The sequence below is a fragment of the Platichthys flesus genome, chromosome 6 (genome assembly GCF_949316205.1).
Source record: "Platichthys flesus chromosome 6, fPlaFle2.1, whole genome shotgun sequence".
Lineage (NCBI taxonomy): Eukaryota > Metazoa > Chordata > Actinopteri > Pleuronectiformes > Pleuronectidae > Platichthys > Platichthys flesus.
Window position 1 is genome coordinate 1,084,382 of NC_084950.1, and position 15,293 is coordinate 1,099,674.

At 45.4% G+C, this 15,293-nt stretch overlaps 1 protein-coding gene and 1 pseudogene across 1 annotated transcript; one reads left to right on the plus strand and one right to left on the minus strand.

Moving 5' to 3' along the window:
- Nucleotides 1-2,291: 2,291 nt before the first annotated feature.
- Nucleotides 2,292-6,889, plus strand: LOC133955000 (zinc finger protein 277-like; annotated as a pseudogene).
- A 324-nt stretch (nt 6,890-7,213) lies between these two features.
- LOC133954736 (NACHT, LRR and PYD domains-containing protein 12-like) lies at nt 7,214-15,262 on the minus strand. The gene is made up of 9 exons (XM_062389216.1): nt 14,915-15,262; nt 14,695-14,814; nt 14,023-14,246; nt 12,282-13,827; nt 11,627-11,800; nt 10,917-11,090; nt 9,440-9,616; nt 8,888-9,061; nt 7,214-7,829 (listed from the first exon to the last, which is right to left on the minus strand). Exons 1-9 carry the CDS (start codon nt 14,956-14,958, stop codon nt 7,820-7,822), a joined length of 2,643 nt encoding a protein of 880 aa, XP_062245200.1. The 5' UTR covers nt 14,959-15,262; the 3' UTR covers nt 7,214-7,819.
- Nucleotides 15,263-15,293: the final 31 nt, after the last annotated feature.

A 15,293-nucleotide genomic window follows, 5' to 3' on the forward strand; every position in this document is an offset into this window, starting at 1 on the left:
CTTTCTTTCCAAATCCACAGCGGCGTCACCGCTGCTCATCCCTGCAGAAGAGACGAAGCCGAATTTCGTTCCAAGAGCAAGAGACTTCGCTCTTTTCGGCCCAGCGCTGACCTCCGTTGCAACCACGAGACCCACCGGAGCACCGCTTAAGAGGCCAGGACACTGATTTGTTTTCCAGGAATCCGCCCGTTCGCACGCATCCTGAGGTTTAACGACAGATTCACTGGACTTCCGGGAAATCCGCGCCCCACGCGCAAGCAACACCGCGGAGGTCACAGTAAGAGGCTTTATTGTCTGGGCAGAGACTAGTTTAAATACTTAGCGTGTCATTTGTTTGATTGTATGTTTGTTTGTAGATCGCTGATCTGATTTTAGCCGTGCTACACGGCGGGCCGAGACGTCACATCCGGTTCCTTTGTTTACTGTGTTTTTGAGAAGAGAGCGGTACAGAGCCGGCGCTTCCTTTTTGCGTGGTACCGTCAGAGATACTGTGCGGAGATTTACATCTGTTAAAAGATAAATCTCACGTAACTGGACTGCCTGCTTTGCTAGTAGTTGTCTCTGACGATGTTTCCTGATCTCTCTCTCTCTCTCTCTCTCTCTCTCTCTCTCTCTCTCTCTCTCTCTCTCTCTCTCTCTCTCTCTCTCTCCTCCTAAACCTGTTTTTACACACGTCCCGACCTACATTTATACATTTCATTTTACATGGAGAAATCTAGATTTAACGAGCATTTATACATCTCGACGCCATTCGGCGCCAAAACCACGAGATAAGAAATCTCTTTGTCTTAAAGATCCCCTTTGTTAAGGTCAGTGACCAGCAGCCATTTTGCTTTTCGCAACGTGGCTTCACTAAGGTAACCTCCATCTTGGAAGTACGTGAATGTAACATCACCTTGAATTCGGCCAGAGGACGTCACCACGTCATTACGCCATAGCCACTCCCCTTTCTCTTTCTTACACACACACACACACACACACAGACAGGCAGACACACACACAGACAGGCAGACACACACGACCACACACACACATAGATACTCCGTATTACATGTGTGACAATTGTGATAAGTGCTGCTGCTGTTGTCACCATCTTTGAAATATTGGAGTTTGTTAAATGAAGAATCATTGAAATAACATTAACTTTATTTCCCCTTTTTAATAAATACTTTTGTAATTAAAGTATTTGTATTTCTGTGATTATTTGTGCATATGTATGTGTATACAGCTGGATTACTATAGCCTGTGTTCGAACTTAAAACCCTTCATTGTTTATTATATAATCATTAATACTAAATATTGAGATTATTAATATAACCTATATCATTGAGACTGATATTTAAAGATTGAATTGTTGGTCCCTGTAACCAGGGTGGTGCCACGCATAATTACAGATTTGTATTATTCTTAATTGATAATTTTATTGTTTTCATTAATTATTTTAACTATTATTAATGGATAACCGTATCATTTCTAATTAAATGTGTTACTATTCTTAATTAATAGCTTTATCATTTTTTATTATTTTTAAGAAATAATTGTTATTTTAATAATCATATTTCATGATTATTAATAATTAGCCAACGTCAATTCTACTCCTACTATTGCACAACACTTTTTTTGCGAGGCAGGGTTTCTTGCGCCCCCTTCTATATGTGGTATGACCCAAAATATTGTATTTAATTACTTTGACAGTGATTTAAGTAGTTTCATTAGAGAAATCAGTAAATGACTGCAGCAATCAGGAGGAACGTTTGGCACGGGTGCAGTTTCACCCCGTCCTGTCTCTTTGGGGGTTCCGCCCACATGCCAGGTGCAGTCTGGATGCTCCGTGTCTTTACTGCTGCTGCTTCCATCCTGTATTCTACAGGTTAGTAGTGGGTGAGAGTCTCCTACGTTAGCTCCTAAAGCCTCGCTTGATCACCACGGGTGTCATTGAGACGTGTTGACTGGTAAAACTTAGGAACTCCACTGGGCAGTGAGGGGAGACACTCGCGCACTAGGTGGGCGAGATACATTCGCGTGTATAGGTGTTTATTTTACCTGCTCGTCGTCTTGCAGGCGGGTCGCGATAGTATATTGTTTACTTTACAGTGTGTAGTAGCCAGGAGTGAAGCTTGCCTAGAGTGCCAAATGTGCTAGGGCCGGCCCTGGCAGCGCCCCTGCTGGCCAGATGGACCAGGCCCTGCCCCCCCTCCTCTGTGAAAGGAAAAGGACACTCTGTGGGATCCAGTGCATCCTGCCCCAAAAGAAATCTATTAAAACCTGTTGTACCTCTGCCAGGAGAGAAGATGGAGGATCGACACAGGCCAGCCGGTGCCACAGGGTAGATGAGACCAGGTTGTTTATTATTAAGGTCCGGCCTCTGTACGACATTTTGGGCAACAGCCACTTCCATTTTTTAAGTCTGCCTTTAACCTTCTCTAGGACATTGTCCCAATTTTTCTTGATGTTGGTCTCATCTCCCAGGAAGACTCCGAGGTATTGGAGTCCTCTTTTCTTCCAGGCCAGACCTCCAGGCAGCCTGAGCCGATCCCCCAGCTTCTCTCCAACCATCAGAGCCTCGCTCTTCCCCCAGTTCACCTTTGCAGACGAAATAAAACCAAAGTCATTTACAGTATCAGATAAAAGATCAATATCTTTTTGTGTGTTCACAAGTATAATAATAAGATCATCTGCATAAACAGATAATTAAAAAGATACACTACACTGGGGGAAACACACACCTTTTAAAACCTTCCTTAGCTTATGGAGCAGAGGCTCGATGGCCAGAGAGTACAACATCCCAGAGAGAGAGCATCCCTGCCTCAACATGAGTTTCCTGAGTCTATAAATCTGTTGGTCTGTTAATAACTCGTCGCTGCCTGTTTTCCTGGTGAGCGGTTTGGAGGACTTTAAAAACAGTTTGAGGTCAGGGAAGTGATCCTCCACCGAGGGCAGCCTCTGGCCTTTAGTAGTTTCCAGGAAGGTTCTGATGTCAAAGGGGGGGTAGAGGCCGTCCTCCTGAGAGGAGGGAGCGCTGCCCTGGCTGGACCTCATCCCACGGCTTGCATTGCAGGCTTTGGCATTACTGTGCCCAGAGCCTGAACTCTTCCTATTCTGTGTTTATTTAAACATTAACACAGAACGCCTTCCTCCAGCTCTTCACACAACATTTCAGCGCTGCTCCCTTTCCCCTCAGTTTCGTCTATTACAATAGACTCTGGCTGGCTGTCACTTGTTTTGTTTTCCTGCTCAGAGACTTCGTTTACAGGGGGGCCTCCCCCCTGGACTCCCACCTCCGGGAGCGGACTCTCCGGAGCTTCGGAGGCTACCTGAACCACTTCAGTCTCCGCAGACCCCCCCTCCACCAGAGGGGCGAGAGGTTCTGTAGGCGGAGCCCCGCCAATAGCAGCTTCGGCATCCTGGAGGCCGACTTGACCGCGTCACAGCCGACCACCTCTCCCACAGCCAGCGCGGCCTCTGCCACACTGCATGCCACTGTGGGGATCAGCTTGATGGCATGCCGGCGAGTCAGACTTTCAAGACATGCTGCCTGCACACTCACTCAGCAAACTAATCTAAACAGAAAAAACAACTATACAACTAAAGACGAACAAATAAACATACACCTAAAACATAAAGCTCAGCAAAGTAAGTCTTAAACCCACTATACCTTTCACCCTCACACAAAGGGTTTTGTTTAGGAGGAGGACTTCTTCTTCTTCTGTGGTGTTTCCTCAGTGTGGTTTCTCTTGGCAGGAGGAGGTGCTGGAGCAGCAGCAGCAGGAGAGAGACGACGGCAGCTTCCAGCGTCTCTGCATGTTCTGCAGCGACGAGTTCACTGGAAACAGGTTCTTCACATGAAGCTTTAAATAAAAACACCTCCTGATGGAATATGAACCAGAAATACAAATGAAACATGAAATATATTGGTTATATTTCAGGATTTACTCTGAAAATCAGGGGAAAGAAATCCAGAATCTTCTTTTTCCATCAGAGCAGAACCGATGTTTCTCTGTGACTCTCAAGCGCATGAATATATTAAAATAATCAAGTAATGGATATTTTAAATAAATATACTGTCAGTTATATTTATTGATCATCTCCAGGTCATCTCTGCTGAACCACATGGCCCGAGAACATTCTTCAGCATCGGACTCCCGGACAACATCGTGTTCTGCAACGAGTTCCTGGACACGCTGCAGAACAAACTGGACAAGTAGGAATCAGACACGTTCCAATGGGTTTGATTATTGATTCATCATCTGTTCAATATCAGAAACTGATCACATCATTCATGACAGCTGATGCTCTGCAGATGTCAGTTCATCGTGTTAAGTTTAGAACAGATTTAATCAAGTGTTGTCTTCTTGTGTGTTAATGTTGTGTTGTCCTTCCTCTGCTCAGTCTGCAGTGTTTGTACTGTGAGAAGACGTTCAGAGATAAAACCACATTGAAAGATCACATGAGGAAGAAAGCTCATCGCCGCATCAACGCCAGCAACAGCCAGTACGACCGCTTCTACATCATCAACTACCTGGTGAATCAGTCTGAGGCTCTTTGTCCTTTCTTTGTGTTGCTTCAATCAGACACATCTTCAATCAACACAAAGCTACAGACACATTCTCACTTGATCTGTGTCAGTTGTTATCTGTTGATCACAGCACCAGATACATTCTGATTGTTCCCTCTGGTGTCAGGAGCTGGGGAAGACGTGGGAGGAGGTGCAGAGCGAGGACGACCGCGAACTGGTCGACAACGATGATGACGAGTGAGTCTCTTCATCAGGGGCAGAGTTAGAACACTTAGAAAAGAAAGACGAGCAGATTCCGAGGAGGAGTGCGACACACTTCAATCTGTGTCTGTGTCGTCCTCAGTGATTGGTCGGACTGGCAGGCTCACCCCCCGTCGGCTGTGTGTCTGTTCTGTGATGATCAGTCGGAGACGATGGAGCAGATCTACACACACATGAAGGTAAATCAGGAGGAGCTGAACCTGAACCACCTGCAGAACCAGAACCGCTCTGCTCCGAGTCCACTGACGGGTCCAGGACTTAAATATGTGTGAATATTATGAAGCAGGTTTGAATTCTGTTCACGACTTGATGTGTCGCACCTCAAAGGAAACTGAGACCTTGGTTTGTTTTGTTATCAGAATCTCAAATCCTGATTTCCTGTTGTGTGATGAGCTTTACAACAACTGAAGCTTTGTGGGGTTTTGTTATTGTGTTGTTTGTTTCAGGACTCACACGACTTCGTTCTTCACAAGCTGAGGACAGAACTCAGTGAGTGAAACATCAGCAACCTCCAGAACCTGCATCCTCTGTGACATGAGGTCTTTCTCTTCAGGCAGTTCAACAGGTTACACAACTGTTTGTTCTTCTACACAAGAGAAGCAACAACAGTGTGTAGTCAGAAGAGAAGCAGGACACGAAGCTCTTCAGTCCCTAAATCACAATGTGAAACCAAAACCAACCAGATCCACAGAAACTGAAGAGAAACACGTGAAGCTTCAGACTCGGATCAGAACTCGAGTCTTGATTCACAGATTCACAGACGATGCAGATTGAAATGCAGACGTTTGAATATTGATGAGACGCTCTGTGTTCACCTCTCGCTGTCTGCTCCTCTCAGACCTCAGGTTCTACCAGCAGGTCAAACTGGTGAACTTCATCCGGAGGCAGATCCACCAGAGCCGCTGCTACGGCTGCGAGGGGAAGTTCCTCTCCAGAGCCGACGTGCTGCGCCACATCGCGGCTGCAGGTCACGTGATGAAGCTGCCAGACGTGTCCACCTGGGACCAGCCGCAGTACGTCCAACACCAGTTCATGTCTTCATGGTTCAGTTGTTTCCCAGTGTGGGGGGGGTCACTGCTCCTTCATCCTTATGAACTCAGGAGTGAACGTCTCTGTGGTCCTTCTCTCCTCAGGTATTACTTCCCCACGTATGAGAACGACGCCCTCTTGTGTTCGTTATCTGACAGTGACGAGGCTGAAAGTGAGGAGACGAGTCACGGCGAGGACGTCCCGGTGATCGCAGAGGACGTGTCCAACCTCAGAGCCCTGAGACAGACCAGCGTCCTCAACCAGCTGCTGAAGAAGAGAAGCTAGGACGAGGGACAGACAGCGGAGTGAAGACGTCTTCCTCTTTTCTTCTGGACTCTTCTTCACTCGCACTTTGTGAAAAGACAAACTGACCCGACGCAGACGGAACGTGAACTTCAACACTTTACTTCACACAAATGAACATTCAGTCAATAAAGAGGATGGTCGTCATCAGAAGAACTTTATTACTTCCAGTACAAATAATACTGAGACCAGTGGAACCAGTAAGATTGTCTGTTTACAAACGAGAATTCAGAACCAAACTAAAAGAGATGAATATGATTCTGTGTAATAAACAGAGAGGTTGAAACTTGGTCCAGGGTCAGTTTGATGAACCTCTGAAATAAAGAACAGAAAAACACATGGAGTTCTGTTCTATATGTTTTCAATATATTCAATGAAAGGGACATTTTATTTTCATATTCCATTTAAAGTCACGCAGCACAAAGTGAAGACAAATCCTCCACGTTGAGTCAGAGAGGAGAACAACAGGAGGATTTAGATTTGTTCCACGTTGAAGAAAACGTTCATATAATGAGAATAAACCGCGGGAGGAGAAGTGGTTCTGTCTGGAGCTCTTCTCCTTCTGGACCGAAGATCTTTCACCATCTCATCTCAAACTGCTTCTACTAAACATAAATATCATCTTCATCTGAACTTCAGAGACTTTTCCCACAAATCCTCTCGAACCTGAAACCCGAGCAGAGGTTGAGGAATGTGCATCAACTGGATGTGATGGTGAATGAATGAAATCCACTGATAAATAATCATAATAAATGTATTGATCTGCTGTCAGGCTGTTTATATTGAGACATATTGATCAGATGTAGAATTTCATTATGAGCACAAACTTTTCCTTATAAGTGGGTTAGGGTTTGTATGAAACGTCCTCGGGTCAGTTTTCTATTAAATATGGTAAAATGTTTATGAAACAGTTTCCTCAGAGACTTAAAGATGCTCTGCTCTTCATCGACTCTTCTTCATCCTGTAAATGTCTCATTCACTTTTCTTCTGCTGGTTTCCATTATATCAAACTGGTGATTTTGTTCTTTTACCTGCACCAAGGACGAGATGTTTCCACCAGTTTGTTTGAAGAGGAAAGAAAAGCTGAGTCATGATTCCAGTGAAGTCGGTGGAAGGATGTTTATTGAGCATTAAAGCAGAGACAAGTAGAAACAGAACTTTTCTCTCTGAGATGTTTTTCTTCTCGTTACATCTGGTTTGTCACAGAGGAAATGATCCATGTGTTTGACTCATAGACTGAATATAAAGGCTTTGACTGGGATGTGCTGCTGTTATACTGCAGCGCCACCTGTGGGTCAAAAGTAGAAAAGCCACCACCGCTCTGCACCTGATGCAGAAATGAAAACGTCCCATTTTTAAGTCCAGAGTTTTTGTGTCTTAGACAAAACTCTGATTTTAAACTCAAAGTGATTTCAATGTGTTGAACTTTGTGTTGAACTAAATCAATTTGTGACGTGAATCCAGGAACTTTAAGATCATAAACAAACATATACACAGAATGTGGTTCTACACACATGGAGACACACTGAGGGACAAAGGTGGACAATAACAAAGACAAACTTAAACTTAATAACTCCGGCTTCATCTCACAAACACATGCAGATTAGGGGTTGTGTAGATTGGAGACTACACACAAGCTGCTGCTGCTTCAGCCTCTGGATCCTCAGGACACAGCTCAGCCTCCGTCCACACACACTGTCCTCTTCACACTCAACTCCACCTGTTGAGAGAAGAAGACATCAGTGTCACAGAGACTCACTTCATCAGCTGTGAGTCAGTGATGCAGCTCATCCAGTAGAAAGAGCAGCAGGGACTTCAGTCCTGTTCAGAGGTGGAGCAGCTTCCTCTCTGCTTCATGTTCACGTGTTGGAATGAACACGCTAAGAGCTCAGTGTGTGTCCTCTGCATGTCAAAGTGCAGAGTGGACACCTGAGAGGTGGATTTACTGCTGTTACAGGTGAAGCCATGTTTCACTGTGTGTTGATGAACATCTGCTTCTGACAAACTGGGACCAGAGGAGACAGATGGACCTCAGCAGAGGTTCTGCTCTGTATAAAGAGCTCCTGGTTACCATGTGATGAGGAGAGGCTTCAGTCCCACTGATCTCAGAGCTGTGACAAAGATCCACCTGATCAGTTCTTCACTGATGAAGTGAGAGGACAAACTGTCTCAGATCAGAGGAAGACAACACCAATAACGCTGGTTATCAACTCATTAAGTTAACTCAGGTTTCCTCAACAGGAACTGTCTCACTGTCTCTGAGGACACACACAGTCTCTGAGGACACACACTGTCTCACTGACTTAGGACAGACACTGTCTCACTGTCTCTGAGGACACACACATGGACCTGTCTCCAGGAAGCTGAGGTCCTCTGGTGTTTTGGGGACAGGATGAGTCTGGAGACATTGAGATGTTCTGGGTGAGTTAGAGATCAACTGAACCAACCAGACGTTGATTTAAACTTCCCTTATCCGTCCCTTTAAGGAGAGTGTGCACCACACAACAGTGTAGAGTCACTGTGGTCAGTGGGCGGAGCTTCTATACGGGTTGATCTCCAACTTAACCTGGAGCAGGTTAGCCGTTCATCAGAAGTTACCATGGTGATTGACCTGGTTAAGAAGTGGACGAGCTTCGTAGAACTGAAAAAACTAAACCTGAAGTTAACCTGATAACCACAAATCCTGCTTGGTAGCACAGACCCTGGATCTGTGATACTGACTGTGTTTAGTAACATACTGATGAAAGCAGCGTGGACTGACTCCAACCATCTACTGACCTCAGAGTCTCCGGTCGACAGGTTGAACTCTGCTGTAGATCAAGCAGCTCCTTCACTTCTGAGTCCTGCAGGTTGTTGTCTCTCAGATCCAGTTCTCTCAGATGAGAGGAGTTTGACCTCAGAGCTGAAGCCAGAGAAGAACAGCTGATCTCTGACAGACTGCAGTGATCCAACCTGGATAAAGAATAAAACTTAACTGTAAATTAAACTGAGTTCATGTGTGAAAATAACAGACACATATTCATGTGAGCACAGACTCATTACATGGAAGATAAATATGAATCAGACATGTTGGACTAAAAACGAGTCCTGATTCAGAACAAATAGATTATTTGGACCCGGTCTCTGTCCTGCAGATCAGTTTAGGAAATCCAGAACTAAACTCAGTGTTTTAACAAGTAGCTGAATATTTAAAATGTCACAGATTAATTAATGAATGGATTCAAGTTATGTATGAAGAGGAATTATGTTAAATTAGAATGAAATTAGATAATTTGTGAATAAATGCTGTTTATAGATATGAGATCTACAAAAGTCAGTCAGTGAACTGACCTCAGAGTCTCCAGTCGACAGGTTGGACTCTGTAGAAAACCACACAGCTCCTTCACTCCTGAGTCCTGCAGGCTGTTGTTGTAGCTCAGATCCAGTTCTCTCAGATGAGAGGGGTCTGACCTCAGAGCTGAAGCCAGAGAAGAACAGCTGATCTCTGACAGACTGCAGCCCCACAACCTGGATAAAGAATAAAACTTAACTGTAAATTAAATTGAGTACTTGTGATAAAATAAAGGACTTTGACTAAACATCACTGTCTCTGTTTTCAGACCTGAAGTCTGAGTCAAGTTGTTCTGGACATTTTCTCGAACTTTTCCTGCAGCCTCCTAATAAAGTTTCTGAGTGAGTCCATGTGAGAATAGAGCAGGTGAATGTCCAGAGGATTCAAAGAGAACGAGTGGACGTGTTGAGGACACAAACATGTGAGACGGACATGAAACTGGAAGAATACAAACGTGTCAGGATGAAGAAGAGCCGGACACGTAGAAGACAAAAACGTCAACTTGGAAACACGAGGAGATTCCAGATCTTCTGGTGATGAGGGCCAACCCCGGTGTGGACGAGCTGTAAACAACAACACTGATCTTTTCACAGCAGAGTTTATACGTCATGTCCCGCCTCCTGCTGCTCTACAGGCTCCACCCCTGCTGCTCTACAGGCTCTTCCTATGTGAAAGTCAAACTCCAGAAAATGTCCAGACACTATTTTACAGAGTTCAAGACTGAAAACACCTTGAAAGTCCTCGTGTCCTCTGGGTTCAGTTGTTTGTAATATGTAACTTCACCACTAGATGTCTCTAAATATCTTGCTGGACATGTTCAGGAGTCATACACGTGAAGAAGTGGACTACGTTCACATGTACGACACCTGGAGACGTCACTAACTCCTTCACAGTGAACCTGTACCTTAACATAAATAAACGTTAACATGGTTATCATGGAGATATGTGTTTTGGTTCCACCCCTCGTCTGAATGTTCCCACATGTTCCTGTTGCTGTGAACGAGTCGGACCCAGACAATCTCCTGCTGCTGCTTCAGCTCCAGAAAATGTCCGACCCACTTGTCAGAAGATGTTCCACAGTTGATGTGTGAAAGGGCGAGCAGTTCTATGATCATGTTTTCTTGAAGTGCGATGATCTGAGCAGCAGTTGGACCAGTTGAAAGTGGTGCAGGTAGCCTGAGGAACACGTGTGTACAGGGCGGGACAGAGATCTAGTGGTGAAAAGATAAAGGCATGGACGACCCTGTGTAAGTCCTGAAACCAGAGGAAGGGTTTCATGTTGGAAATGAACCCAAAGTGGAAGAAACAGGCCTGAAGAACTTGGTTCTAAAAATAAAAGACATCAAATATAATGAACTTGGACTGTGGACCCTGAGCCCAGCCCTGAGGGGTGTTCAGCTGCAACATGACACTTCACCACTAGATGTCAATACATTCTAAACACTGAACCTTTCACATTATAACATGATGTCTGACCTCAGAGTCTCCAGTCGACAGGTTGGACTCTGTAGAAAACCACACAGCTCCTTCACTGCTGAGTCCTGCAGCTTGTTGTAGTTCAGATCCAGTTTTCTCAGGTGAGAGGGGTTTGACTTCAGAGCTGAAGCCAGAGAAGAACAGCTGATCTCTGACAGTCTGCAGCCCTTCAACCTGGATAAAGAAATATGAATATTAGAATGTGTCCTCCTGTTGTTGTGGATCGTCATCATGTCAACACAGACTCTCAACATGCTGCTGACCTCAGTCCAGTCTGTGACCTGAAGATAAATATCAGATCAGACATGTTGGACCATTGTTTCATTCATCAGCTTCTTCTCTGTGTGTTGGTCACTGAGCAGGTTTGTGTAATTAAACACTGTTTAAAGTAGAGATGGCTCCTGATGTCACTTCCTGTTTGTTTCTATACTTATCCACTGTCCAACGTGTTTCAATAAGAATGTCTCTTATTTTGAAAACCTGAGGAGGACGAGTGCTCGGCCTCAGTCCACATGTTATTCACTGACACTTTCTTAGTGATCAGGAGCAGGTGAGTGCAGGTGAATGGAGTTGATGAGGTGGACGTGACTGACAGGCTGGGTGAGTGACAGATGACTGAGGGACAGTGAGCAGAGCAGAACTGAGACAATTTAAATAAATAATGACCCAATAAGAAAGAAAGTCTGAAAAGTGAAGAAGGATTTAAGGACCTCAGAGTCTCCAGTCGACAGTTTGGACTCTCCAGTCCAGAACACAGCAGCTTCACTCCTGAATCCTGAAGGTTGTTTCCAGTCAGATCCAGTTCTCTCAGATGTGAGGGGTCTGACTTCAGAGCTGAGGCCACGACTTCACAGTGAGTCTCTGAGAGTCCACAACTACCGAGTCTGTAATTAAAGAAAATATCAAATCTGTGAGAAAACACAACATTCATACAAAACGTGATCATGTGACCTTCACCCTGGTAAATCCCCTCTTTGTTAAAAACTCCTCAAGAGAATCCTTTCAGATTTGGTTCAAGCGTTCATTCAGACTAACAGAGGAACTCATTCGATTCAGGTGGTCAAAGGTCAAAGGTCAAGGTCACACATCATGTTCATGGCCTATGAACATGATGTCTCAAGTCTGTCTTTAGGGGATTTCTTCACATTTTGACTCAAAGAGAAACTGATTAGATTTCAGTGGTCAAAGGTCACAGTGGAGGGACACTGCACTGGTTGGTGGTGGAGGACGAACGCAGATTGAGAACATAATATATAAAGATATATACAGTATATACAATAACCTCCCTTGCACCCCACATGGGTGTATTTGAAGAACGACTCATCTCCACTGATTGAACATGTTATTGATCATGTCTGGACTCACTGTCCAGACATCTGCTTCAGGTTTTTGATGACTCTCTGGATGATATTTGGATTGTTCCCTGTCCGACCCAGCAGGTCTCCTAAGACTCTCTGGTTGGACTCCAGACTGAGGCCGTGAAGGAAGCGAACAAACAGGTCCAGATGACCATTTGTACTGGTGAGGGATTTCTCCATGGTTCTCTTCAGGAAGTCATCCAGGGAGAAGGTGTCTGTGTTCCCATATGTTCTCAAGAGGTTGTTGAGTTCTTCTGTGTTCCTCTCGGTGTAACAGTGGAACATGTAGACTGCAGCCAGAAACTCCTGAATGCTCAGATGAACAAAGCAGTAGACTGATTTCTGGAAGATCACACACTCTCTTCTGAAGATCTCAGTACAAACTCCTGAGTACACCGAGGCCTCTGTCAGATTAAGACCACACCGCTCCAGGTCCTCTTGGTAGAACATGATGTTTCCTTCCTCCAGATGTTTAAGTGCCAGCCTCCCCAGCTTCAGGAGAACGTTCCTGTCAGCCTCCATCAGCCTCTGTGGAGTCGTCTCATGTTCCTCACCGTACTTGTTCTTCTTCCTCTTTGTCTGAACCAGCAGGAAGTGTGAGTACAGGTCAGTCAGGGTCTTGGGCAGCTCTCCTCTCTGGTCTGTGGTCAACATGTGCTCCAGAACTGTAGCGCTGATCCAGCAGAAGACTGGGATTTGACACATGATGTGGAGGCTCCTGGAGGTCTTGATGTGTGAGATGATTCTGCTGCACAGCTCTTCATCACTGAATCTCCTCCTGAAGTACTCCTCCTTCTGGGCCTCAGTGAAGCCTCGTACTTCTGTGACCCTGTCAACACATGCAGGAGGGATCTGATTGGCCGCCGCAGGTCTGGAGGTTATCCAGACGAGAGCCGAGGGAAGCAGATTCCCCCGGATGAGGTTTGTCAGCAGCACGTTGACTGATGACCTCTGTGTGACCTCAGACACAAGCTCCCTGTGGTTGAAGTCCAGAGAAGGTCTGCTTTCATCCAGGCCGTCAAAGATGAACAAAGGTTTACAGACAGCGAGCGTCTCTGCCGTGAGCTTCTGTAACGCTGGATGGAAAACATGGAGCAGCGTGAGAAGACTGTGCTGCTGGTCCTTCACCAGGTTCAGCTCCCTGAACGAAAGCACAGTCAGCAGACCCACGTCCTGGTTCTCTAAACCCTCTGCCCAGTCCAGAGTGAACTTCTGCACCGAGAAGGTTTTTCCAACGCCAGCGACGCCGTTGGTCAGGACGACTCTGATGCTGCTCTGCTGGTCAGTGGAGGCTTTAAAGATGTCGTGGACCTTGATGGGAGTGTCCTGGAGGATCTTCATCTTGGAAGCTGTCTCAAGCTGCCTCACCTCATGTTGAGTATTAACCTCTTCACTCTGTCCCTCTGTGATGTAGAGCTCAGTGTAGATCCTGTTGAGGAGGGTTCTACTTCCTGTTTCATCACTTCCTTCAGTCACATGTTCACATCTCCTCCTCACACTGAGCTTATGTTCATCTGAAACCTCCTGCAGACCACGATCTGCTGAAAGACAAGAAACAATGTGAGAGACAGAGAATCTGAGAATCTGCTGATTGTTTTCATCAGATACAGAAAAACTAGAGAAAATAGAAGCTTTTTAACTTTGTGCTTTTCTCACGATGTTAAATGTTGATGCTGTATGAAGGAACAAAATAAAACCACATGTGCTGTTGTCAGAAGTGAAGACATCAGCAGACACATGTACAGTGCTGCTCTGACCGGCTGTCTGACCTCCAGCTCCTGTTCTGGATCTTTGTCCACACTGGGGACAGGAGGAGTCTCCTGAAGAACCACACTGGTCCCAGTATGAGGTGATGCACTGTCTGCAGAACCAGTGTCCACAGCTGGTGGAGACTGGACCCTTCAGGACGTCCTGACACGAAGCACAGCAGGACGACTGCTCCTCCTCAGAAACATGACTCCTCTTCCTCTCCCTGTGAAGACATGTCCTGATAACTCACATGTCACAGTCACAGGTTGTCATCACTTCTGTCAAGGAGGTTTTGTTTTCACCCAGTATGTTTGTGTGTTGGTTGGTTCGTTAGTGGGATTATAAAAAACAACAGATTACCAGTAAACTTGGTGGAAGGTTGTGGTCTGTGAACCAGATTGGGGGGGGGGGTCCTCTTTCACATACAGGTTCAGAGGACTTATGTTTACCAGTGTGTGGAATTTGGTGCAGATCCAAATCCAAATGAGTCTCTAGTGGATTTCAAAGTGGTTTCATAAGGAGCGTGTTGGTTCTTGGTGGAGGTCTGAGCTCTTTGAGTGATTCTGAGAGATTAGTCACCAACTTCAATGAAGCTGTGTCCTAATGCAGGGGCCACACTAGAGGAAACTAGATCCTCTTCAGAGCAGTTCCCAGTAGAAACAGTCTCTTACTCTGTGTGTGAGGGTCCAGGTTCATTACTGAAGTCTGGAGGATGATTCATGGACCAGTCACTCTTCAGAGACAGACAGCTGGACCCTGGAGACTCTGCTCTCAGTCTGTGGTCCTGACCTCTGCAAACACAAACATGTTTTTATTCAGAACACATCATTCACTGGTTCATTCTGTGAGGATTCAGTTTGGAGCTTCACATGTTTGTAGCAGGTCTCTTACTTTGTGGTTGAGGGTCCAACTTGCTCTGAAGTGTCCTCGTCCATGTTGCACCGGCTGCGGCTCAGTTGTGGCTCAGGCCACGCTGCTCTTCTAGATATTCAAGGTCTGGTCTATTTGCTTCTGGTTCTGCGCTCAGTTTACAGCAGAACACAGTGAAATGATCTTTCACCAGTTTCAATGTTTATCTGTTGAAAATGTCACAAAAACAAATATTTGCAAAACTTCCTGTAGCCTACCCATTTCAAAATGAAAGCACTCCAGCGTTTCTGTCGACTGAATCAATTCACAATTTGTTAGGATTTCAAATTCTAGCTGGTATTTGGGTCTGACTGAAACTATTTGCAACTAAAGGGGGGGGGGGGAGCATGATCAGTTTGAA

What these genes read in the sequence shown, in the direction of transcription:
- LOC133954736 (XM_062389216.1), bottom strand. Translation starts at nt 14,958, where the DNA reads ATGGACGAGGACACTTCAGAGCAAGTTGGACCCTCAACCACAAA. An exon ending in TGTCGACTGGAGACTCTGAG is followed by an intron (nt 11,091 to 11,626) that starts GTCCTTAAATCC and finishes TTCTTTATCCAG; the next exon opens with GTTGAAGGGCTGCAGACTGT. An exon ending in TGTCGACTGGAGACTCTGAG is followed by an intron (nt 9,062 to 9,439) that starts GTCAGTTCACTG and finishes TTCTTTATCCAG; the next exon opens with GTTGGATCACTGCAGTCTGT.